Raw genomic sequence first — 27860 nt, forward strand, 5'->3', positions numbered from 1 at the left:
AGGTACTTCCTATTTAACAGACATTGTGTGGTGGGCAGGCACAATTGCAAGTAAGTACCCAGTGTGGTGAACAGTTTGATGTGCTTTCTTTCTAAAGATCAGTCATTCCTCTAGCAGGACTGCAGAGGTTGGAATGAGTGTGGCTGCATTCTTTGGACTGTGGACCAGGGTGGGAGTCACGGTTGGGAGGAGGTAGAGGGTCCTACTTCCTGCAATAAGCCCTGAATTTAGTCCAGGTCAGACTGTCCTGGTTCCAAAGAAATTAAAATAGCTCCTGCTTACTCATCTGTAGTCAGGCTGTTGGCACTTGGTGAAATTTCTTGTTTTGTCGAACGTAATTGGTTTTACAAAGGAGAGTTTCTTCAATCAGACTGATAAAAGAGGTCGCATGCAGAGGTTATGTGCTATCATATAAAAATTAATAGGATTAGAGTTCAGAACCCTAAATATATAAAGAAAAATTATACTATAAAATTCAACAATATTATGAGGTTTGTCACACATTGCCTTTCAGGCAAGATGTTACCTAGCAGATATTATTTCCTTTTATTGAGGAGCTCATCTTTAAGCTCTCTTAGTATAGCCCTGAATGCAGTCCTATGCAGGCAGTTGTGTTTCTACCTGGTATATCAGCAGTGTGTCACTGTGGCCCAGTGGTCTATACTGGAGTTAAGTCCCAGGCCATTGAAGGGGCTCAAGAAATTCTACGCAATTAGTTGTAAAACAAGGATGTGTTAAGGGGAAAGTGGAAATATACTCTGTTGCGCCTACTGTCAATCATTGCCATTTAGTTTGGGAAATTCCACAGAGGAAACTAGTCTTCCAGTTTGGGTCAGTGACACTCTGGGGCCTGCTCTCCCCTGCCTTCAGGACCCTTAATTATGCAATAATGTTCCACATTTGCTTCCTTACAAGTAATAGAGAAGAAATAGCCCTTTCAGAACAGCTCCTTGCCCAATTAAACTCTGATCATTGCTGAAAGAGAGCTGTAATTGCAAGTGGTATCCTTGTGATTCTCTTGACAGTGGCTGTTGGCCAGATTGGAAACTTCCTGGCTTACACGGCGGTCCCCACAGTCCTGGTGACTCCACTGGGTGCCCTTGGAGTGCCGTTTGGGTGAGAGCTGGGAGTCTGTGTTTTTGTTTTTAACATGTAGTTTAAAAAAAAAACTTTCCATTTTAATTGTCTCTATAATAGTAAAAGCAAAATTGTAACTAATTGTAACTTTAGTATTCTACTCTGTATGGTTTAATTTTATCCTTTCAATTTTGTTTTGTGAATTATTAACCTTTCTCATAGAAATTTGCTTTGGTATATTTGAGACCCTAACTTATGTGTGGACATCAGTAAGTATGATCCTATCATTCTTCTGGTCTTTGCCCTGGAAGACTTAGAGACTAGAGTCTTCCTGCTGCCTTGACAAGTGATTCTGAGAAATCATTAAGCAAAACTAGTCAGTTACTGTTTTATCTGGGTAGCTAGAATCCTCTACCAGACACTGGACAATTCTCCCACTCCACCCTGGAAAATTATGGAGTTGGGACAAATGACACATGGGCACCAACGGGTGTAAAATAGAGTTCATGACTCATAACAATCTATAGCACATGGATCCCCACACCTAGGAGAAGGGTTTCTCTTTGGTCCAGAGGGAAATGAGGGAGGTGGGACTTTGGGTTTTTATTGTTAGAAAGTGAGTGGGATGGAGGTTCCCACACTCAGGTGGGGCTTGTGTGGTTTGAAATTTCTGCCAGTGCCAGAGACTGAGGACACCAAAGGTCTAAGGGTATGAGCAGGCTTTCTTATCAGGTTGCCCAGATGTGGGGCAAAGGGAAAAAGGTAGGACTGGGGGCTCGAAGGCTGCCAGCCAGCATGCATTACAAGTAGAGTCTTTTTATTCCATTTGGCATACCTAAAAAAATGATTTTATGAAACATTTATTAAATAGCTTAATACATATCCTCCTGTGAACCTATTTATATTCTGTTTTACCTTTGGAGAAGTTATTAATAAACAGAGATATAATAGAAGAGAAATAAAATCCAAGTTTCTAACTCATTTATTTATTGGTATTCTGCTGCATTCCAGACAGACTCAGAGAAGGGTGTCTTATGATTACATTTAAATTGTACTTTAAAGTTAATTAGGCTTTAAAATTCTGTAGGCTGAAAGCACAAACGTGTTTTCTAGAGGTTAACTTTGGAAATGTGTTTGTAGGATGTTGCTCTTATCCCAAAAGGCTAATATCGCATGTGGCTTGATGTTGCTTTGTGTCTGGATGGCCCTTAAGAGCTTGGATTGCATGAGTGGTGCTCACTTTGGGGAATCACTGCTCCAACTTCCTAGAGCCCAACCTCACTCTGATTTGTTCTCCTGAAAAAAAAAAATCAGGCAAATAATCTGACCCTGGAATCTTTGCACATTGCACATTTAATATGCATATATTAAAATACCTTGCTTAGTTAAGACCCAAAGAACTGTTTCTGTGGACTTTAGCAGTTATTAAGTCACCTCCCCAGAAATGTTCACTTCTCCAAATCTTCAGGAGATAGACTAGAAATAGAATACAGAGCCCCAAAATAGGTCCACTTTTCTCTGTAATGACTAAGTGTATGATAATCATAACAACATAGTACTTTTTTTTTTTTCAACGTTTATTTATTTTGGGGACAGAGAGAGACAGAGCATGAACGGGGGAGGGGCAGAGAGAGAGGGAGACACAGAATCAGAAACAGGCTCCAGGCTCTGAGCCATCAGCCCAGAGCCCGAGATCGTGACCTGGCCGAAGTCGGACGCCCAACCGACTGCCGCCACCCAGGCGCCCCGACAACATAGTACTTTTAAAAGAAGTTTAGGGTGCCTGGGGCTCTCAGTCAGTTAAGAGTTCAACTTGGGCTCAGGTCATGATCTCACAGCTTGTGAGTTCAAGCTCTGTGTCAGGCTCTGTGCTGACAGCTCAGAGCCTGGAGCCTGCTTCAGATTCTCTGTCTCCCTCTCTCTGTGCCCCTCCCCGACTCATGTGTGCATGCTCTCTCTCTCTCTCTTTCTCTCTCTCTCAAAATAAATAAACATTAAAAAAATTATAAAAGAAGTTTAGAAACACTTTTTATTTGGAAATAATTTCCAAATTACATAAAAGCTACAAGATTAAGAATAATTAAAATTCAGGGTAGGGGGGGTGTCTGGTTGGCTGAGTGTCTGACTCTTGATCTAAGCTCAGGTCTTTATCTCAAGGTTGTGAGTCTAAGCCCTGCCCTGGGCTCCATGCTGGGCTCCACGCTGGGTGTGGAGCCTACTTAAGAAAAAAAAAAAGAATAATCAAAACAGGTGATGGGTTAAATAAGTGATGGGGATTAAAGTGTGCCCTTTTGATGAGCACCAGGTGGAGTCTGTAAGTGGTTGAGACACTGTATTGTACACCTGAAACTAATACTACACTGTATGTTAACTGGAATTTAAATAAAAACTTTAAAACAAAAGAATAATCAAAACAACACTCATAACGCTCACCTAGACACAGCTATTGTTGCTATTTTATCCCTTTTGCTCTACCAGTTGCTTTCTCTGCATCAAGGTTTCTCAACCTCAATATTGTTGGCATTTGAGACCAGATCATTCGTTGTGAGGGCTGATTTGTACATTGTAGGCGCTTATTAGTAGCACTGTGGACTCCACTGATCAGATGCCAGTAGTACCCCTCCCCCCCCCCCAAATATATCCAGACACTGCAAATGTCCTTGGGGAGGAAGCAGATCATCCCTAGTTGAGAACCATTGTTCTATATGAATGTGGTGTTTCTTTGGTTTTTTATTTGTTTGTTTTGTGAAGTCTTTTTGATCCGCTAGAATACTATGTATTCTATCATGATTCTTCACCTTTAAACACATCAGTTTGTATTTCTTAACATGACAAATATTCTTTCCTAACATGACAAGTAACTTTATTTATTTATTTTGAGAGAGACAGAGACAGTGTGAGTGGATGAGGGGCAGGTAGGGAGACAGAGAATCCCAAGCAGGCTCTACACTGTGAGCATGGAGCCCAATGTGGGGCTTGAACTCATGAAACCATGAGATCATGACCTGAGCCAAAACCAAGAGTCAGAACCTTAACTGACTGAGCCACCCAGGCGCCCCACAAATATTCCTTAATAACTATAGTACAATGATCAATTTCAATAAATTTAACATTGTAATACATGTGTCTAATCTGCCTTCCATATTCCAATTTTGTTAATTGTCCCCTTATACCCTTATTTTATACTATTATTCTTTATACCTTTATTTTTACCATTTATACCATTATTTTTATACCATTGTGTTTCATTTGTACCATCATTTTTCCTCCTAGCACAGGATCTAGTCTAGTATTGGAAACTGCATTTAACAATCATGTCTCTAGTCTAAAAGAGAGAGGGGTTTTTTTTCCTTTAAATTATATTGGGAAAACTGGTAAGCAATTTGTAGGAACATCAATTTAAATCATAGAACCATCAAAATAAGTGAATAAAGCATTATATACTGGATGGCCATCAAGTGTGGAAATAGAGGCAAATACAACATTGAATGGTTTGTTGATACTATTGCAGTGCATGACTCATGTGAATTATGTGATATATTGAAGTATGTCATCCTGCTCAGTAGTGCAGAGTTCAGCGTTCGGTGTAAAGCTGTGGCAAATGCAATGAGTTAATGTACCCAGTAATCCATTACATATAGCTGTAGACATTTTCTGCCTCTGATTTTTACTGAATAAGTTTGCATCTTTACTTTAGCACAACCCATAGTATGTGTGATGGAGGTTTAATCTGTAAAAGAGGAGGGGGAAAAAAGTTAGCTATATTTCCATAGTTTATGGCCCATGGATAAGAAAAATTTTATTTTTACAACTTGAAAAAAAGAGTATCTTTCAGATGTTGAAAGGATAAGAAGTGTCTAAAGTTTGAAGTAATAAAAATGAAAAGTTTAACTTACTACAATAAAAAATAAAATGGAAAAAGATTTAAGTTAAATATGTCTGTAATTAAAGCTATGATATAAGGGATTTTTTGAAAAAAATTTTAATGTTTATTTTTGAGAGAGAGAGAGAGAGTGTGAGTGGGGGAAGGGCAGAGAGAACAGTCCACCCAACAGTAGAATTCACATTTTCCCAAGTATATATGGAACATTTTCTGGCATAGACCATATGCTAGGCAATAAAAATAATCATCAATAAATATGAAAGTATTGAAACCATACAAAATACTTTCTCTGATTGCAATAGAATGAAATCAGAAAGCAAAATCACCGAAATAAATGAAATAGAGAACAGAAATACAACAGTGAAAAGCAGCAAAACCCAAAGGTTGTTCTTTAAAAAGATCAACAAATTGATAACCCTTCAGCTAGATTGACAAAGACTGAAATTACTAAAGTCAGAAACAAAAGAGGGATATTGCCACCAGCTCTACAGAAATAGAAAAATTATAAGCAAATAAACAACAGTATGTCAACAAATTAGATAACTTAGATGAATTGGTCACATTTCTAGAAAGACTCAAACTACTGAAAATGTTTTAAGAATAGAAAATCTGAATAGACTTACAACAAGTAAAGAGATTGAATTAGTAATATAAAAACTTCCAACAAAGAAAAATTCAAGTAGCGGTGGTTTCACTTGAGGTGAGTACTTTCAAGCATTTAGAGAAGAATTAATAGAATTCTTTACAAACTTTTCCCAAAAATAGGAGAGATGGGAACCCTTCCCAACTCAGTCTATAAGGCAATATTACCCTGGTAAGAAAACCAAAGAAATCAGCAGAAAAGAAAACTGTAAACTATTCTCTTATTAACGTATATGCAGATATCCTCAACAAAACACTAGCTAATTTAAATTCAGCAATATATAAAAAGGATTATACAGTATGACCAAGTGGGATTTATCTCAAGAATGCAAGATAGATTTAGCATCAGTGTAAATTAGTTAATACACCTCATCAATAGAATAAATACATGTCAATAGACAGAGCAAAATCCTTTTATAAAATTCAGTACCCCTTCATGATGAAAACAATCAATATGCTAGAAATAGAGGGTAACTTCCTAACCTGGCAAAGGACCTCTGTGAATCCCCCTCCCCCACCCCCCACCCTCAGCTAACATCATATTTAATGGTTAAAGACTGGATGATTTCCCCCTTAGATCAGGAAAAAGCCATCTACTTTTGCCACTTATATTCAGCATTGTACTAAAGGTTCTAGCCACTGTAGCTGGGCAAGCAAATTGAATGAACAAAAATGAATTAAAAGACACCTGGATTGGAAAGGAAGGTGTCAAACTATCTCTGTTAGCAGAGGACATGATCTTATGTATGGAAAATCCTAAGGACCTGCTAAGAAACTGTTAGAACTAATAAACAAGTTCAGCAAGTTTGCTATATATATACTCAATATAAAAAATTAATTGTATCTGTATATAGTAGCAGTGGGCAAGCCAAAAATGAAAATTAAGGAAACAATTCAGTTATAAAATAGTACCAAAACAAACAAATACTTAAGAATACATTTTTATTTTTATTAAAAAAAATTTTTTAGCTTTTTTTTTTGAGAGAAAGAGAGACAGAGTGCAAGTAGGAGAGGGCAGAGAGAGAGGGAGAATCTGAGCTATTAGCACAGAGCCTGATGCACAGGGCCCAGACCCACTGCTTGTGAGATCATGACCTGAACTGAAGTCAGACGCTTAACCAACTGAGCCACCCAGGTGCCCCCATCCATTTTTCTTTCAAGTCCATTGAGCATCATCATGACCACCACTTTGAATTCCTTATCAGGTAGATTGTTTATCTCCATTTCATTTAATTATTTTCATGAGGTTTTTCTTATTCCTTTGTTTGGAGCGTATTTATATGTCTCCTCATTTTGTTTGGCTTTCTGTGTTTGTTTCTATGAATTAGGTGAAACAGTATGTCTCCTGGTCGTTATTTATTTGTTTATATTTTTTAAAATTTATTTATCCTCAAGTTAGTTAACATACAGTGTAGGACAGTTAGTGCAGAAGTGGGCACAGGCCTGGCTGTCCTGGGGTGTTGATGCAGGGTGTGCCTTTGTGGGTCAGCTTGAGTTGATGTGGCTGATGGTTGGTGATCCAGGGGGTTCCGCATCAGGGCTACCTAGAGCTGAAGTAGATGCATGCTGGGGGTTTTCTGGGAGCTTTGTACCTGTGCTGCCTTGGTGAGATGGCTAGAGTTGTAGTGGGAGCACTTCAGGGGAGTCCCAGTGTCCACCATACTGGGGCGGTGTTAGTGGGATGGCTGGAGCTTGAGCAGGAATCAGTATGGGGGCCTCCTTGTGGAGACAGAGCCCTTATAGGCATCATCCTAGGGACTGCCTTGGGGCATATGCTGGGGTTGGTGTGAGCTAGAGGCTCATTGAGGTGACATGCCAGCTCAGGCACCTGCACCCTACTCCGATCTGTGGTTTCAAGGTGGAAGGTGAACATAAACAGTGGTGCTGACAAGTACCTCTGAACCTGGAGAGAGTTCCAGCAGTTTCTCTACTACTTGGCAAGTGCTACAGGCTTATTTCACTTCAATTCTAGTTTCTCTTTAAGCCATAGCTTTTTTTTCTGTGTCCTAGACACAGAAAAATTCACACAGGTGAATATGCATGCAGGTAGGTCCCCTAGTGCTATTCCTTCCCACTATAGTTGTAGCATCAGGGGTGGGGTTTCCACGTTTACCATGCCTCTGTCTCTTTTGCCAGTTGCTGTGTGGTCCCTCTATCCTTTGTTGTGCAGAAGCTATTCAGTCAACCCTCAGTTCTTCAGCAGGAATTGCTTTGTATATAGGTGTAGATTTGCTGTGTCCCTGGAAGGATGTGAGTTCAGGGTCTTTCTATGTTACCATCTTGAACCCTCTGAAAACTACAAGATTTTGATGAAAGAAATTGAAGACATGTACAAATGGAAAGAAATCTCATATTCATGGGCTGGAATAATTAATATTGTTTAAATGTTGATACTATGCAAAACCATCTATAGATTAAGTGCAGTCCTTATCAGAATTTTAATGGCTTTTTTCCCAGATACAGAAATATAATCCTAAAATGTATATGGAACTACAAAGGTCTGCAAAAGCCAAAGCAACCTTGAGAATGAAAGAAAAATTTGGAGGCATCACACTTTCAGACTGCAAACTAGAATCTAAAGCTAGTAATCACAACAGTATGTTATTGGCATGAAAATAGTAATCATGACAGTATGGTATTGGCCATTCCACAGACCAGTTGAACAGCAATGAGAGCCCCCAAATAAGCCCTTACATATATGGTCAACTAACATTGACAAGGGAACCAAGTGGAGAGGGAAAAGGATAGTTCTTCCATTAATCGTGTTCAGAAAATAGGATAACCACATGCACAAGTGTGAAATTGGACCGCTTTCTTACACCACTCACAAAATTTAAAACATATTCAGGACTTAAACATAAGACCTGAAACCATAAAATTTCTAGAAGTAAACATAGGGGGGAAGCTCCTTGACATTGGTCTTAGCAATGATTTTTTGGATACAAACTAAAACACAACAAAAGCAAAAATTAATAAGTGGGACTACATGAAACTAAAAAGCTTCTGCACAGCAAAAGAAACAAAATGAAAAGACAGCCAACAGAATGGGAGAATATATATTGCAAATTGTGTATCTAATAAGGGGTTAATATCCAAAAAGTATAAAGAACTATAACTCAATAGCAAACACAAACAATATGATTTAAAAATTTGCAGAGAATATGAATAGACATTTTTCCAAGGAATATGTACAAATGGCCAACAGTTACAAGAAAGTGCTTGACAGAACTAACACTAGGGAAATGTAAATCAAATCAATAGTAAGATATCCCCTCCCTCCTGTTAGAAATACTATTATCAAAAACAAACAAACAAACAAAAAACTACGAGGTAACAAGTATTAGGAAGGGCATTAAAAAAAGGGAACACTGGTGTTTTATTGGCGGTAATGTCAATTGGTATTGCCACTATGGAAAACAGTGTGGAGGTTCCTCAAAAAACTAGCAATAGAACTAGCACATGATGCAGCAGCCCCACTGCTGGGTATATATCCAAAGGAAATGAAAACAAGATCTCAAAGAGCTGTCTGCACTGCCATGTTCATTGCAGCATTGTTCACAATAGTTAGGTATGCAAACAAACTAAATGTCCATCAATGAATGAATGGATAAAAAAAAGACGTGATATATTATTGAAAAAGACAGAAAAATCACTATAAGGAAAATTCTGCTATTTATAAAAACATGAATATACTTCAGGGCATTATGCTAAGTGAAATAAGTTAGTGGAAGACTAATACTATAGATATCATTGATATGTGGAATCTAAAAAAACTGAACTCATGGAAACAGAAGGTAGATAAACAATCAATGGGTCAACCAGGAAATCAAGGAAGAAATAAAACAGTACTACATGGAAACAAATGAAAGTTACAACACAATGGCCCGAAACTTTTGGGATGCAGCAAAAGTGGTCCTAAGAGGTAGGTAGGTAGCAATACAGGCCAACTTCAAGAAGCAAAAAAAAAAAAAATCCCAAATAAAAAACCTAACCTTACACCTAAAGGAGCTAGAAAAAGAACAACAAATTAGGCCTAAAGCCATCAGAAGGAAGGAAATAATAAAGATAGAGCAGAAATAAATGATATAAAAACTAAAAAACGAGGGGTGCCTGGGTGGCGCAGTCGGTTAAGCGTCCGACTTCAGCCAGGTCACGATCTCGCAGTCCGTGAGTTCGAGCCCCGTGTCAGGCTCTGGGCTGATGGCTCAGAGCCTGGAGCCTGTTTCCGATTCTGTGTCTCCCTCTCTCTCTGCCCCTCCCCCATTCATGCTCTGTCTCTCTCTGTCCCAAAAATAAATAAATGTTGAAAAAAAAAAAAACGAGCAGAACAGATCAGTGAAACCAGCTTTTTCTTTGAAAAAATTACACACCAAAACCATAAAATACCTAGGAATAAACCTAACCAAAGAGGTGAAAGATCTGTCCACTGAAAACTATAGAAAGCTTATGAAAGAAATTGAAGAAGACACAAAGAAATGGAAAAATATTCCATGCTCCTTGATAGGAAGAACAAATATTGCTAAAATGTCAATACTACCCAAAGCAATCTACATATTCAATGCAATACCTATCAAAATAACACCAGCATTCTTCACAGAGCTAGAACAAATAATCCTAAAATTTGTATGGAACCAGAAAAGACCCTGAATAGCCAAAGCCATCTTGAAAAAGAAACCAAAACGGGAGGCATCACAATCCTGGACTTCGAGCTGTATTACAAAGCTGTAATCATCAAGACAGTATGGTACTGGCAGAAAAACAGAAGCTCAGATCAATGGAACAGAATAGAGAACCCAGAAATAGACCCACAAATGTATGGCCAACTAATTTTTGACAAAGCAGGAAAGAATATCCGATGGAATAAAGACAGTCTGTTCAGCAAGTGGTGCTGGTAATACTGGTCAGTGACATCCAGAAGAATGAACCTGGACCACTTTCTTACACCATACACACAAATAAACTCAAAATGGATGAAAGACCGAAACGTAAGACAGGAAGCCATCAAAATCCTCAAGGAGAAAGCAGGCAAAAACCTCTTTGATCTTGGCCGCAGCAACTTCTTACTCAACACGTCTCCAGAAGCAAGGGAAACAAAAGCAAAAATGAACTACTATAGGGACCTTATCAAGATATAAAGCTTCTGCACAGCGAAGGAAACAATCAGCAAAACTGAAGGGCAACTGACAGAATGGGAGAAGATATTTGCAAACAACATATCAGATAAAGGGTTAGTATCCAAGATCTATAAAGAATTTATAAAACTCAACACCCAAAAAACAAACAATCCAGTGAAGAAAAGGGCAAAAGACATGAATAGACACTTCTCCAAAGAAGACATCCAGATGGTTAACTGACACATGAAAAATGCTCATCACTCATCATCAGGGAAATACAAATCAAAACCACAATGAGATACCACATCACACCTGTCAGAATGGATAACATTAACAATCCCAACAACAACAGATGTTGGCAAGGATGCAGAGAAAGAGGATCTCTTTACACTGCTGGTGGGAATGCAAGCTGGTGCAGTCACTCCAGAAAACATTATGGAGGTTCCTCAAAAAATTAAAAATAGAACTACCTTATGACCCAGCAGTTGCACTGCTAGGTATTTATCCAAGGGGTACAGGTATGCTGTTTCGAAGGGACACATGCACCCCCTTTATAGCAGCACTATAAACATAGGCAAAGTATGGAAAGAGCCCAAATGTCCATCAATGGATGAATGGATAAAGAAGATGTAGTATATATATACAATGGAGTATTACTTTGCAATAAAAATGAATGAAATCTTGCCATTTGCAACTATGTGGATGGAACTAGAGGGTATTATGCTAAGCGAAATTAGAGAAAGACAAATATCACTTCACTCATATAACAACTTTAAGATACAAAACAGAAAGGAAGGGAAGGGAAACAAAAACAATATAAAAACAGGGATTGGGATGAAACATAAGAGATTCATAAATATGGAGAACAAACAGAGGGTTACTGGAGGTGGTGTGGGAGGGGGGGATGGGCTAAATGGGTAAGGGGCATTAAGGAATCTACTCCTGAAATCATTGTTGCACCATATACTATCTAACTTGGATGTAAATTTAAAAAATAAATTAAATAAAAAATAATTTTAAAAATTACAATTGGTAAGCCCCTAGCCAGTCATCAAAGAGTAAAGAGAAAGGACCCAAATAAAGAAAATCACAAATGGGAGAGGAGAAACAACCAACACCACAGAAATACAAACAATCATAAGAGAATATTATGAAAAACTATATGCTGGTTAAGATGGCAGAGGAGTAGGGCAGACTTATGCTTGCTTCCTCCTGCAAACAGCTAGATAAATATCAAATCATTCTGAACATCCAAGAAATCAGTCAGAAGTCTTAGAAAACAAAGCTTCTCATCTACAAGCAGAACAAACAACCCATGGAGGTAGGAACTGCAGAGAGTTGACTTTTGGGAGAAAAGAGGCTCTGCTGATGCAGGGAGGGAGCCCTGATTGCAGAGAGGTAAGTTTGGGGGGGGGGACATAAAAATGTGCAGGGGATTGCAAATGAAACTGTTCCCCAAAACCGTTGACACGGAAAAAGAAGAGGGTTTCCATACCACCAGGTTTTTATAAATGGCAGAGTGCAAGGACACCTGGGTGGCTCAGTCAGTTGAGCATCTGACCATTGATTTCGGCTCAGATCATATTCCCAGGGTTGTGGGATTAAGCCCCATGTTGGCTGTGCACTTAGAGTGGAGCCTGCTTAAGATTCTTTCTCTCTCTCTCTCTGCTCCTCTCCCTGGCTTGTGTGTGTGTGCTCTCTCTTTCTAAAAATTAAAAATAATTTAAAAATAAATAAGCAGCACAGAATCTGAAACTTTGGAATTCAGTGCCTGGTGGTGCTCTGGTAAGGAAGCAGGGCAGAGCCCAAGGCGCAGGCAGCATGGTCTGAGGATCCCCTTCATTGCACGGGGAGAAGTGGCTCCCCTGCTTGGAGTGCATTTGCAAGTGGTGATAGGGCCTCTTCATGCACAAAAGACCTTGTGGGGTGGCCCTGTTCACCACTATAGGAACAAAGGTGTCAGCTGAGGGCAGCATACCCTAGTGCCCCTTGTGTTTTGTGGTTTACCATAAACTTCAGGCCACTTCTGCTGCACAGTTCTGTTTTCTGTAAAAAGCTGGCACCAGCCACGGTGTGTCAAGAACCTCCCTCAGGATCAGGCAGTGGGTTCAAGCAGTGCATTGTCTGAAGTGTGAGGTTTTGAAACACAGCTGCACCTGAGGTATAAAACACAAGATTGCCGCGCCTAGGCAAGCGGATAGCCTGGTCAAGGACACCAGGGACAGAGCAGAGGGGATCATTTGTGTGTCTGTGAGGGCTGGAACTTTCTGCTTCAGAGACTAGAGAAGGGGATGAAACCATTTTTACCCATAGCCCACTACCACTAATCAACCTCAGTGAGCTAAACAGCACCACCAAGCAGAGAACAGACACATTACACCAAGCTCCACCCCCCCCCCCCCCCCCCCCCGGATCCTCCAGGCACATCTCCACTAGGGCAAATATACCTCAGAATGAGAGCAGCAGGCCACTCTCCCAGAAGACCAACACAACCCCCTCTCATGCACTAAGTCTGCTGATCACAGAGTGCTGCAAAGTGTCAGCTCTAGGGGAAACCGGATCTGGCTTTTTGTTTTTTCTTTTTTTTTTTTTTTTTTTTCTTGAATATAGAAAAGGCAGATTTTTTAAAAAAAATTTACTTTTTTTCTCTCAAGCTTCTCTTAACAAGCAGACCAAAACACACCTAGGATCTAGCATCCTTTTTTTTTTCTAATTTTTATTTTATTTTATTATTATGTTTTTTCCTCCAAAATGACAAGACAGAGGAATTTGCCCCAAAAGAAACAACATGAAGAAATGACAGCCAGGGATTCAATTAATACAGATATAAGTAAGATATCTGAGGTAGGATTTAAAAAATCATAGAAGACTAGAGAATCCCTTACTGCAGAGATAAGAGATTAAATTTAGGCCAAAAATAAAAACGCTATAACTAAGATGCAGACCCAAATGGATTGCATAACAGCAAGGACGCATGAAGCAGAGAAAGGAATTAGTGATATAAAAGATAAAATTATGGAAAATAATGATTCTGAAAAGAAGATGGAAACAAAGGTAATGGATCACGAAGACAGACTTACGGAACTCTGTGACTTTTGTATCATAAGAGTCTCAGAAGATGAAGAGAGAAAAAAGGGCAGAAGGTTTATGTGAGCAAATTATAGCTGAAAACTTCCCTAATCTGGGGAAGAGCATAGACATCAAAATCCAAGAAATGCAGAGACCTCCCATTAAATTCAACAAAAACTGGCCATCGCCAAAGTATATCATGGACAAATTCACAAAATACATCAAGGAAAGAATCCTGAAAGCATCAACAGAAAAAAAAATCCTTAACCTACAAGGGAAGACAGATCAGGTTCACAGCAGATATGTCCACAGAAACTTGGCTGGCCAAGAAGGAGTGGCAGGATATATTCAACATGCTGAAAAGGCAAAATATGCAATCAAGAATACTTTATCCAGACGAAACTCCTTGGGTGGCAGCAATGGCGGCTGCATTGGATTCAATTCGGTTGCAGTGTTGCATGGTGTTGCCAGCACACAGCGCCTTGCTGATCTTCCTGCATGGCTAAGGTGATTCTCGGCAAGGATTGAGAACATGGAACAAGCAGGGTTTAAATCAAGATTTAACATTCCAACACATAAAAATTATTTATCCAACAGCTCCTCCCTGTTTATTTATTTTGAGAGAGAGCGAGCAAGCATGAGCGAGGTGGAGCAGAGAGGAAGAGAGAGAATCACAGGCAGTCCCCAGTGCAGGGCTGTATATCATGAACCATGTGATCATGAGCTGAGCTGAAATCAAGAATCAGAGGCTCAATCAACTGAGCCACCCAGGTGCCCCCACTCAAAATTCTTTAAATATTTTTTCTTGATCACAAAATTACTGTCTTTACGATGATACCTACTTTATAATTTAACAGCCTCTTAAGATAGCAGACTAAAAAGAAAAATATATTCAACTATCAAAACAGGAATAGAGTACTAATCTGTTGATTAATTCTGAGGTTCTTTAATGGATATAAACTTTGGAAATATATGTATAGTCACATTTATGTTTTATTCATTTTTTGTGCCATTTATATTTAAGTATTACATATTAATAAAAGTAATGGTTACGTGGTATCTATCAAGTGACAAATACAGTAATAAGTAAATAATAAATTCGCTTGTTATTCCTTTTGATAAAAAAAAATAATACTTTATGGGGCGCCTGGGTGGCTCAGTCAGTTAAGCGTCTGACATCAGCTCGGGTCATGATCTCGCGGTCCGTGAGTTCGGGCCCCACGTCGGGCTCTGTGCTGCCAGTTCAGAGTCTGGACCCTGCTTCAGATTCTGTGTCTCCCCCTCTCTCTGCCCCTCCCCTGCTCATGCTCTGTCTCTCTCTGTCTCAAAAATAAATAAAAGCATTAAAAAAATTAAAAAAAAAAAGAATATCCAGCAAGGCTGTCATTGAGAATAGAAGGAGAGATAAAGAGTTCCCAGACAAGTAAAAACTAAAGGAGTTTGTGACCACTAAACCAATCAGGGAAGAAATTTTAAAGGGGACTCTTTGAGTGGGGCAGGGGGCAAGAGGGGGAGACCAAAAGCAACAAAGACTAGAAAGGAACAGAGGACATCAATAGAACACCAACTTTACAGGTAACCCAATGGCAAAACTTCTATCTTTCAGTAATCATCCTGAATGTAAATGGACTAAATGCTCCAATAAAAAGACATAGGGTATCAGAATGGATTAAAAAAACAAAACAAACAAAAAAACAAGACCCATCTACACGATGCCTATAGAAGACTCATTTTATTTTTTTTTAATATATGAAATTTATTGTCAAATTGGTTTCCATTCAACACCCAGTGCTCATCCCAAAAGATGCCCTCTTCAATGCCCATCACCTACCCTCCCCGCCCTCCCACCCCCCATCAACCCTAAGTTTGTTCTCAGTTTTATTTAAGAGTCCTTATGCTTTGGCTCTCTCCCACTCTAACCTCTTTTTTTTTCCTTCCCCTCCCCCATAGGTTTCTGTTAAGTTTCTCAGGATCCACATAAGAGTGAAAACATATGGTAGCTGTCTTTCTCTGTAGGCTTATTTCACTTAGCAGCACACTCTCCAATTCCATCCACGTTGCTACAAAGGGCCATATTTCATTCTTTCTCATTGCCATGTAGTACTCCATTGTGTATATAAACCACAATTTCTTTATCCATTCATCAGTTGATGGACACTTAGTCTTTTTCCACAATTTGGCTATTGTTGAGAGTGCTGCTATAAACATTGGGGTACAAGTGCCCCATGCATCAGTACTCCTGTATCCTTTGGGTAAATTCCTAACAGTGCTACTGCTGGGTCATAGGGTAGGTCTATTTTTAATTTTTTGAGGAACCTCCACACTGTTTTCCAGAGTGTCTGCACCACTTTGCATTCCCACCAACAGTGCAAGAGGGTTCCCGTTTCTCCACATCCTCTCCAGCATCTATAGTCTCCTGATTTGTTCATTTTGGCCACACTGACTGGCGTGAGGTGATATCTGAGTGTGGTTTTGATTTGTATTTCCCTGATGAGTGATGCTGAGCATCTTTTCATGTGCCTGTTGGCCATCTGGATGTCTTCTTTAGAGAAGTGTCTCTTCATGTTTTCTGCCCATTTCTTCACTGGGTTATTTGTTTTTCGGGTGTGGAGTTTGGTGAGCTCTTTATAGATTTTGGATACTAGCCCTTTGTCCGATATGTCATTTGCAAATATCTTTTCCCATCCCGTTGGTTGCCTTTTAGTTTTGTTCATTATTTCCTTTACTGTGCAGACGCTTTTTATTTTCATGAGGCCCCAATAGTTCATTTTTGCTTTTTTAAAAAAAATTTTTAACGTTTATTTTTGAGACAGAGAGAGACAGAGTATGAATGGGGGAAGGTCAGAGAGAGAGGGAGACACAGAATCTGTAATAGGCTCCAGGCTCTGAGCTGTTAGCACAGAGCCTGACACAGGCCTTGAACTCACGGACTGCGAGATCATGACCTGAGCTGAAGTCGGACGCCCAACCGACTGAGCCACCCAGGCACCCCTCATTTTTGTTTTTAATTCCCTTGCCTTTGGGGATGTGTCAAGTAAGAAATTGCTGTGGCTGAGGTCAGAGAGGTCTTTTCCTGCTTTCTTCTCTAGGGTTTTGATAGTTTCCTGTCTAACATTCAGGTCCTTTATCCATTTTGAGTTTATTTTTGTGAATGGTGTAAGAAAGTGGTCTAGTTTCATTCTTCTGCATGTTGCTGTCCAGTTCTCCCAGCGCCATTTGTTAAAGAGACTGTCTTTTTTCCACTGATGTTCTTTCCTGCTTTGTCAAAGATTAGTTGGCCATACTTTTGTGGGTCTAGTTCTCAGCTTGCTATTCTATTCCATTGGTCTATGTGTCTGTTTTTGTGCCAATACCATGCTGTCTTGATGATTACAGCTTTGTAGTAGAGGCCTAAGTCTGAGATTGTGATGCCTCCTGCCTTGGTCTTCTTCAAAATTACTTTGGCTATTTGGGGCCTTTTATGGTTTCGTATGAATTTTAGGATTGCTTGTTCTAGCTTCGAGAAGAATGCTGGTGCAATTTGGATTGGGATTGCATTGAATGTGTAGATAGCTTTGGGTAGTATTGACATTTTGACAATATTTATTCTTCCAATCCATGAGCACGGAATGTTTTTCCATTTCTTTGTAGCTTCTTCAATTTCCTTCTTAAGCTTTCTATAGTTTTCAGCACACAGATCTTTTACATCTTTGGTTAGATTTATCCCTGGGTATTTTGTGCTTCTTGGTGCAATTGTGAATGGGATCAGTTTCTTTATTTGTCTTTCTTTTGCTTCATTATTAGTGTATAAGAATGCAGCTGATTTCTGTACATTGATTTTGTATCCTGCAACTTTGCTGAATTCATGTATCAGTTCTAGCAGACTGTTGATGGAGTCTGTCGGATTTTCCATGTATAATATCATGTCATCTGCAAAGAGTGAAAGCTTGACTTCATCTTTGCCAATTTTGATGCCTTTGATTTCCTTTTGTTGTCTGATTGCTGATGCTAGCACTTCCAACACTATGTGAAACAGCAGCGGTGAGAGTGGACATCCCTGTCGTGTTCCTGATCTCAGGGGGAAAGCTGTCAGTTTTTCCCCATTGAGGATGATAGTAGCTGTGGGCTTTTCATAAATGGTTTTTATGATGTTTAAGTATATTCCTTCTATCCCGACTTTCTCAAGGGTTTTTATTAAGAAGAGATGCTGAATTTGGTCAAATGCTTTTTCTGCATCGATTGACAGGATCATATGGTTCTTATCTTTTTTTTATTAATGTGATGTATCACGTTGATTGATTTGCGAATGTTGATCCAGCCCTGCATCCCAGGAATGAATCCCACTTGATCATGGTGAAAAATTATTTTTATAAGCTGTTGAATTCAATTTGCCAGTATCTTATTGAGAATTTTTGCATCCATATTCGTCAGGGATATTGGCCTGTAGTTCTCTTTTTCTATTGGGTCTCTGTCTGGTTTAGGAATCAAAGTAATACTGGCTTCATAGACTGAGTCTGGAAGTTTCCTTCCTTTTCTATTTTTTGGAATAGCTTGAGAAGGATAGGTATTATCTCTGCTTTAAACGTCTGGTAGAACTCCGCTGGGAAGCCATCTGGTCCTGGACTCTTATTTGTTGGGAGATTTTTGATAACTGATTCAATTTCTTCACTGGGTATGGGTCTGTTCAAGTTTTCTATTTCCTCCTGTTTGAGTTTTGGAAGTGTGTGGGTGTTTATGAATTTGTCCATTTCTTCCAGGTTGTCCATTTTGTTGGCATATAATTTTTCATAGTATTCCCTGATAATTGTTTGTATCTCTGAGGGATTGGTTGTAATAATCCCATTTTCATTCATGATTTTATCTATTTGGATCATCTCCCTTTTCTTTGTGAGAAGCCTGGCTTCAATTTTGTTTATTTTTTCAAAAAACCAGCTCTTGGTTTCGTTGATCTGCTCTACAGTTTTTTTAGATTCTATATTGTTTATGTCTGCTCTGATCTTTATTATTTCTCTTCTTCTGCTGGGTTTGGGGTGTCTTTGCTGTTCTGCTTCTATTTCTTTTAGGTGTGCTGTTAGATTTTGTATTTGGGATTTTTCTTGTTTCTTGAGATAGGCCTGGATTGCAATGTATCTTCCTCTCAGGACTGCCTTTGCTGCATCCCAAAGCGTTTGGACTGTTGTATTTTCATTTTGATTTGTTTCCATATATTTTTAAATTTCTTCTCTAATTGTCTGGTTGACCCATTCATTTTTTAGTAGGCTGTTTTTTAACCTCCATGCTTTTGGAGGTTTTCCAGACTTTTTCCTGTGGTTGATTTCGAGCTTCATAGCATTGTGGTCTGAAAGTATGCATGGTATGATCTCAATTCTTGTATACTTATGAAGGACTGTTTTGTGACCCAGTATGTGATCTATCTTGGAGAATGTTCCATGCGCACTCGAGAAGAAAGTATATTCCGTTGCTTTGGGATGCAGAGTTCTAAATATATCTGTCAAGTCAATCTGATCCAATGTATCATTCAGGGCCCTTGTTTCTTTATTGACCGTGTGTCTAGATGATCTATCCATTGTGTAAGTGGGGCATTAAAGTCCCCTGCAATTACCACATTCTTGTCAATAAGGTTGCTTATGTTTGCGAGTAATTGTTTTATATATTTGGGGGCTCCCATATTCAGTGCATAGACATTTATAATCGTTAGTTCTTCTTGATGGATAGACCCTGTAATTATTATATAATGTCCTTCTTCATCTCTTGTTACAGCCTTTAATTTAAAGTCTAGTTTGTCTGATATAAGTATGGCTACTCCAGATTTCTTTTGACTTCCAGTAGCGTGAAAGATAGTTCTCCATCCCCTCACTTTCAGTCTGAAAGTGTCCTCAGTTCTAAAATGAGTCTCTTGTAGATAGCAAATAGATGGGTCTTGTTTTTTTATCCATTCTGATACCCTATGTCTTTTGGTTGGAGCATTTAGTCCATTTATATTCAGTGTTATTATAGAAAGATATGGGTTTAGAGTCATTGTGATGTCTGTAGGTTTCATGCTTGTAGTGATGTCTCTGGGACTTTGTCTCACAGGATCCCCCTTAGGATCTCTTGTAGGGCTGGTTTCGTGGTGATGAATTCCTTCAGTTTTTGTTTGTTTGTAAAGTCCTTTATCTCTCCTTCTATTCTAAATGACAGATTTGCTGGATAAAGGATTCTCGGCTGCATATTTTTTCTGTTCATCACATTGAAGATTTCCTCCCATTCCTTTCTGGCCTGCCAAGTTTCATAGAGAGATCTGTCACTAGTCTTATCGGTCTCCCTTTATATGTTAGAGCACGTTTATCCCTAACTGCTTTTAGATTTTCTCTTTATCCTTGTATTGTGCCAGTTTCACTATGATATGTCATGCAGAAGATCGATTCAAGTCACATCTGAAGGGAGTTCTCTGTGCCTCTTGGATTTCAGTGCCTTTTTCCTTCCTCAGTTCAGGGAAGTTCTCAGGTATTATTTCTTCAAGTACCCCTTCAGCACCTTTCCCTCTCTCTTCCTCCTCTGGAATACCAATTATGCATAGATTATTTCTCTTTAGTGCATCACTTAGTTCTCTAATTTTCCCCTCATACTCCTGGGTTTTTTTTGTCTCTCTTTTTCTCAGCTTCCTCTTTTTCCATAACTTTATCTTCCAGTTCACCTATTCTCTCCTCTGCCTCTTCAATCTGAGCTGTGGTCATCTCCATTTTATTTTGCAGCTTATTTATAGCATTTTTTAGCTCCTCTTGGCTGTTCCTTAGTCCCTTGATCTCTATAGCAATAGATTCTCTGCTCTCCTCTATACTGTTTTCAAGCCCAGCGATTAATTTTATGACTATTATTCTAAATTCACTCTGTTACATTGTTTAAATCCTTTTTGATCACTTCGTTAGCTGTCGTTATTTCTTGGAGATTCTTTTGAGGGGAATTCTTCCATTTCATTATTTTGGATAGTCTCTGGAGTGGTGTGGAACTTCGGGGCACTTCCCCCGTGCTGTCTTGAATAACTTGCATTGGTGGGCGGGGCCGCAGTCAGACCTGATGTCTGCCCCCAGCCCACCGCTAGGGCCACAGTCAGACTGGTGTGTACCTTCTCTTCCCCACTTCTAGGGGCGGGATTCCTGTGGGGTGGCATGGCCCGTCTTTGCTACTTGCACACTGCCAGGATGGTGGTGCTGGGAATCTGGCGTATTAGCTGGGGTGGATCGGCAAGGTGCACAGGGCAGGAGGGGTAGGCTCAGCTCGCTTTTCCTTCAGAAATCCGCTTCTGGAGGAGCCCTGCAGCACCAGGAGAGAGTCAAACCTGCCAGAGGGATGGATCCCAGAAGCACAGCATTGGGTGTTTATGTGGTGCAAGCAAGTTCCCTGACAGGAACTGGTTCCCTTTGGTATTTTGGCTGGGGGATGAGCGAGGGAGATGGCGCTGGCCAGCGCCTTTGTTCCCCGCCAAGCTGCGCTCTGTTGTCCGGGGCTCAACAACTCCTCCTCCCGTTGTCCTCCAGCCCTCCCGTTCTCTGAGCAGATCTGTTAACTTATAACCTTCCGGATGTTAAGTCCCACTTGCTAACAGAACGCACTCCATCCGGCCCCTCCATTTTTGCAAGCCAGACTCGGGCTCTGCTTTGCCGGGGGGCTGCCCCTCCGCCCCGGCTCCCTCCCACCAGTCCGTGTAGCACTCACCGCCTCTCCGCCCTTCCTACCCTCTTCCTTGGGCCTCTCGTCTACACTTGGCTCTGGAGAATCCGTTCTGCTAGTCTTCTGGTGGTTTTCTGGGTTATTTAGGCTGGTGTGGGTGGAATATAAGTGATCTGCAGGACGCGGTGAACCCAGCGTCCTCCTATGCCACCATCTTCACAGAAACCTAGAAGACTCATTTTAGACCTAAAAACACCTGCAGATTGAAAGGGAGGGGATGGAGCACCATCTATCATGCTTATGTATGGCAAAAGAAAGCCAGAGTAGCCATACTTATACCCAATTTTAACTAGATTTTAAACCAAAGACTCAACTTGAGACTAGGAAGGGCATTATATCATAATTAAGGGGGTCTGTCCTTCAAGAACACCTAACAATTGTAAATATTTATTCCCCCAACTTGAAAGAACCCAAATATATAAATCAATTAATAACAAAAAATTCACTGGTGATGACACAATAATAGTAAGGGACTTTAACATCCCACTTACAGCAATGGACAGATCATCTAAGCAGAAAATCAGCAAGGAAACAATGGCTTTCAATGATCCATTGGACCAGATGGACTCAACAAATATATTCAGAACAGTCCATCCTTAAGCAGCAGAATACACATTCTCTGAGTACACATGGAACAATATCCAGAATAGATCACATACTGGTTCATAAATCAACCCTCCACATGGGGATCCTGGGTGGTTTATTCAGTTAAGCATCCAATCTTGATCTCAGCTCAGGTCTTGATCTCAGTGTTGTGGGTTCAAGCCCTGCATTGAGCATGAAGCCTACTTTTTAAAAAAGATAAAATCAACCCCCCACAAGTACAAAAGGACTGAGATCATACTGTGCATATATGCAGACCACAACGCTATGAAATTTGGAGTCACCCACAAGAAAAAATTCAGAAAGACCACAAATACATGGAAGTTAAAGAAAATCCTACTAATGAATGAATGGGTTAACCAGGAAATTAAAGATCTAATAAAAAATTACATGGAAGCAAATGAAATCATGACAGTCAAAAACTTTTGGGATTGCAGCAAAGGTGGTCATAAGAGGGAAGTATATTGCAATACAGTCCTACCTCAAGAAGAAAGAAAGGTCTCAAATACACAACTTAACCTTACACTTAAAGGAGCTAGAAAAGGAACAGAAAATAAGGCTAAAGGCAGCAGAAGAAGGGTAATAATAAAGACTAGAGTAGAAATAAACACTGTAGAAACAAGAAATAAAACCAGAACAGATCAATGAAAGTAAGATCTGGGTCTTCAAATGAATTAATAAAATTGACAAACCTCTAGCCAGACTTATCAAAAAGAAAAGAGATAGGACCCCAAGAAATTAAAATCACAAATAAAAAAGGAGAGATCACAACCAATACCTCAGAACTGCAAACAATTAGAATATTATGAAAAATTATATGCCAACAACCTGGAATAAATGGATAAATTGCTAGAAACATACAAACTCCCAAAACTGAAACAAGAAAAAATAGAAAATTGGAACACCCATAACCAGCAAAGAAATTGAAACACTAATCAGAAATCTCCCAAGAGGGGTGCCTTGGTGACTCAGTTGGTTAAGCTTCTGACTTTGGCTCAGGTCATGATCTTATGGTTCATGAGTTTGAGCCCCACGTAAGGCTCTCTGCTGTCAACTCAGAGCCTGGGGCCTGCTTCAGATTCTGTGTCTCCCTCTCTATCTGCCCTTCCCTGCTCATGTTCTGTCTCTCTCTCAAAAATGAATAAACATTAAAAAAAAATTTTTTTTTTAATCTGCCAAGAAACAAAAACCCAGGACTTGATGGCTTCCCAGGGGAATTCTACCAGACACTTAACGGAGAGTTACTACCTGTTCTTCTCAAAATGTTCCAAAAGATAGAAATGGAAGGAAAACTTTGAGACTCATTCTATAATGAGTCTATAATCATCACCTTGATTTCAAAACCAGAAAGACCCCACTGAAGAACATGGATGTAAAAATTCTCAACAAGATACTAGCAAACTGAATCCACTAGTACATTAAAAGAATTATTCATCATGATCAAGTGGGATTTATTCCAGGGCTGCAGAGCTGGTTCAATATTCTCAAATCAATCAACATGATTGATTTACCACATTAATAAAGCGAAGAATAAAAACCATATGATCAAGTCAGTAGATGCAGAAGAAAGCATTTCACAAAATACAACATCCATTCTTTTTTTTATGTGTATTTATTTGAGAGAGAGTGTGTGTGTGAGTGGGGAGAGGCAGAGAAAGAGGGAGGGAGAGAATCTCAAGCAGGCTTGGGGCTGTCCATGAAGTATCTGATGTGGGGCCTAATCCCACAAACCAACCATGAGACCATGATCTGAGTTGAACCAACAGTTAGATGGTCAACTTTGCCACCCAGGCACCATGTCACAGCATCCATTCTTGATAAAAACCCTCAACAAATAGAGATATATAGAACATATCTCAATATTATAAAGGCCATGTGTGAAAGACCCATAGCTAATATTCTCAATGGGGAAGAACTGAGATCCTGTCCCCTATGGTCAGGAACAAGACAAGGATGTCTACTCTCACCATTACTATTTAACATAGTACTGGAAGTCTTACCCTCAGCAATCAGACAATAAAAATAAATGAATCCAAATCAGCAAGGAAGAAGTCAAAGTTTCACTATTTGCAGGTGACATGATATTCTATGTAAAAAACCCAAAAGACTCTACCAAAAAATTGCAAACACTAATGCATGAATTTAGCTAAGTCTCATGATATATAAAGTCAACATACAGAAATTGGTTGCATTTCTGTATACTAATTACAAGGCAGGAGAAAGAGAAATCAAGGAATCGATCCTATCTGCAATTACACCAAAAACAATTAGATACCTAGGAATAAACCTAACAAAAGAGGTAAAAGATCTGTACTCTGAAAACTGTAGAAAACTTATGAAATAAGTTAAGGAGGACACAAATAAATGGAAAAACATTCCATGTTCATGGATTGAAAGAGCAAACTTTTTTTTTTTTTTGGTCCATAGATTTCCCATTTTTACTGAGCATGCTCATACACACAATGTATTTTAAAAATGAGTTTTACGGTACATAGTTTTATCACCTGGTTTACAACTAAATGCATATATTGTGAACATTTTCTTTTTTACAACAGTTAAAATACTTGTATGGAGAAAGCAGTTTATTATTTTTAAATGTTTATTTTTGAGAGAGAGAGAGAGAGAGAGAACGTGGGTGGGGGAGGGGCAGAGAGAAAGGGTGACACAGAATCTGAAGCAGGCTCCAGGCTCTGAGCTGTCAGCACAGAACCTGACATGGGGTTCGAACTCACAAGCCCTGAGATCATGACCTGAGCCGAAGTTGGACGCCTAGCTGACTGAACTACCCAGGTGCCCCATGTTGGGGAAATTTAGGTAGAATTTTTTTCCAAGGAGACTTCAATCTCTTTACAATGCATTGAGAAAAAAGGGCTGCCCTTGTCTTCTCTAGCATTTACGGAGGCTTCCTTTCCTTTTAAAAATGAGGTCTTTTTTACATTCTTTTTTTTTAATTAAAAAAATGTTTATTTTTGAGAGAGAGAGAGAGAGAGACAGAGCATGAGCAAGGAAGGGACAGAGAGAAAGGGAGACACAGAATCTGAAGCAGGCTCCGGGCTCTGAGCTATACAACAAAGAGCCTGATGGAGGTCTCAAACCCATGAACTATGAGATGATGACCTGAGCTGAAGTTGCATGCTCAGTCGACTGAGCCACCCAGACGCCCCTAAAGATGAGGTCTTTATTGATTTTGATCAACTCTACTCCAAGCTTTAGCCTCAGTTCCACATTAGGAGTAGTCTTTAATAATATGAAGATAGAATTCAATTGTTTAAAGGGAAATAATAAGAAAGACTTGGAACTTGGCCACAATGTAAATATGGCTGGCTTTTTTTAAACAAGATTTTTGGAGAGGAGAGGGCAGAGGAAAGTAGTTGGGACTTTAAGAAAATGTTAGGGACCACACAGCAAAGGAAACAGTCAGCAAAACTAAAAGGCAACTGAAAGAATGGGAGAAGATATTTGCAAATGACATATCAGATAAAGGGTTAGTAGCCAAAATCTATAAAGAACTTATCAAGCTCAATACCCAAAAAACAAATAATCCAGTGAAGAAATGGGCAAAAGACATGAATAGACACTCCTCCAAAGAAGACATCCAGATGGCCAACCGACACATGAAAAAATGTTCAACATCACTCCTCATCAGGGAAATACAAATCAAAACCACAATGAGATACCACCTTATACCTGTCAGAATGGCTAACATTAACAACTCAGGCAACAACAGATGTTGGCAAGGATGCAGAGAAAGAGGATCTTATGCATTGTTGGTGGGAGTGCAAGCTGGTGTAGCCACTCTGAAAAACAGAAAAGAGGTTCCTCAAAAAATTAAAAATAGAACTACCCTATGACCCAGCAATTGCACTACTAGGCATTTATCCAAGGGATACAGGTGTGCTGTTTCGAAGGGACACATGCACCTCCATGTTTATAGCAGCACTACCAACAATAGTGAAAGTATGGAAAGAGCCCAAATGTCCATTGATGGATGAATGGATAAAGAAGATGTGGTATATATATACAATGGAGTATTAGTAATCAAAAAGAATGAAATCTTGCCATTTGCAACTATGTGGATGGAACTGGAGGGTATTATGCTAAGTGAAATTAGAGAAAGACAAAAATCATGACTTGATTCATATGAGGACTTTAAGAGACAAAACAGATGAACATAAGGGAAGGGAAACAAAAATAATATAAAAACAGGGAGGGGGACAAAACAGAAGAGACTCATAAATAAGGAGAACAAACTGAGGGTTACTGGAGGGGTTGTGGGAGGGGGGTGGGCTAAATGGGTAAGGGGCATTAAGGAATCTACTCCTGAAATCATTGTTCCACTATATGCTAACTAATTTGGATGTAAATTAAAATTAAAATTAAAATTAAAAAAACAATAAATAAATTATCACATACTTAAAAAAAGAAAAGAAGAAAATGTTTGGAACCATGATGAAAATCTGTCCACTATTTCAAAGCAAATGATCACCTTCCAGTTAGGACATTAGAGTAACAGTCTTTACAGGTTACAGAATTTGCATAGCAAATATTGCATATGCAAGTGTCCATTAACAGTATCTTGTATAGCAAGGCAGATACCAGCTAGCAAAAAATGGTGCCTAAACACAGTGTTAATTCTGGAGTCCTGGAAACCAGGAAGTGCTCATCCATCACATGGCCATCACACCTCGGTAGAAATGTTGGAGGAAAGAAGTGAAACCTGGCAGTGCCAGCATTTATACATGGACCATCTCTTGGGCAGCCAGGTGCCGTGGGGCACCAGACTCACAGTTCTCTTAGTGTGAATCATGCTCACAGTTCCAGCCATAGAAGGAGGGGGGCAGGCACAGAAGGACCCCAGCATGCAGGTTCACCCATTCAGACAGCAGGTTTCATTTAGCTCTTTACAGTTCTGGATTCCTAGGGACGGCACCAACTGCAAGTGATGACTAATTGCAGGCTCCTCCCAGGACTGAATGCTGTCATCTCCTGAGGCCAGGTCTCCCTGAGAGGGATGTGCAAGTTCACATGGGTGGTGCAACCCGGTGGTAATGAATTCCAGTTCAAACACTTTGGAAATGGCCATGATCAAAATCCGAAGAGCAAACATTCTTAAAATGTCTATACTACTCTTGAGGAGGGCACCTTTTGGGATGAGCACTGGGTGTTGTATGGAAACCAATTTGACAATAAATTTCATATATTGAAAAAAAATGTCTATACTACTCTAAACAATCTACACGATCCCCATCAAAATACTACTAGCACTTTTCACAGAGCTGGAGCACACAATCCTAAAATTTGTATGGAACCACAGAAGACCCCAAATAGGCAAAGCAATCCTGAAAAAACCAAAGCTGGAGGCATCACAATTCCAGACTTCAAGCTGTATTACAAAGCTGTAGTCATCAAGACAGCATGGTACTGGCACAAAAACAGACACATCGATCAGAAGAAAAGAATAGAAAACCCAAAATGGACCCACAACTACATGGTCAACTGTTCAACAAAGCAGGAAGGAATATCCAATGGAAAAAAGACAGTCTCTTCAACAAATGGTGTTGGGAAAACTGGACAGCAATATGCAGAAGAATGAACCTGGACCACTTTCTTACACCATACACAAATATAAATTCAAAATGGATGAAAGACCTAAATGTGAGACAAGAAGCCATCAAAATCCTAGAGGAGAACACAGGCAGCATCCTCTTTGACCTTGGCCAGAGCAACTTCTTACTAGACACATTACCAGAGGCCAGGGAAACAAAAGCAAAAATAAATTATTG

At 39.6% G+C, this 27860-nt stretch overlaps 1 protein-coding gene and 1 pseudogene across 1 annotated transcript in view; one reads left to right on the forward strand and one right to left on the reverse strand.

Moving 5' to 3' along the window:
• The window catches only part of NIPA1 (NIPA magnesium transporter 1), a 93949-nt gene that overhangs the window by 38756 nt on the left and 27333 nt on the right, over positions 1-27860 (forward strand). Inside the window, exons 2-3 of the mRNA XM_047862847.1 lie at positions 3-50; positions 1026-1116. Coding sequence (XP_047718803.1) covers positions 3-50; positions 1026-1116 — 139 coding nt within the window. The remainder of the gene's footprint in view (positions 1-2; positions 51-1025; positions 1117-27860) is intronic.
• On the reverse strand, positions 26594-27193 carry LOC125167433 (teratocarcinoma-derived growth factor 1-like; annotated as a pseudogene).

The sequence above is a fragment of the Prionailurus viverrinus genome, chromosome B3, assembly GCF_022837055.1.
Source record: "Prionailurus viverrinus isolate Anna chromosome B3, UM_Priviv_1.0, whole genome shotgun sequence".
Lineage (NCBI taxonomy): Eukaryota > Metazoa > Chordata > Mammalia > Carnivora > Felidae > Prionailurus > Prionailurus viverrinus.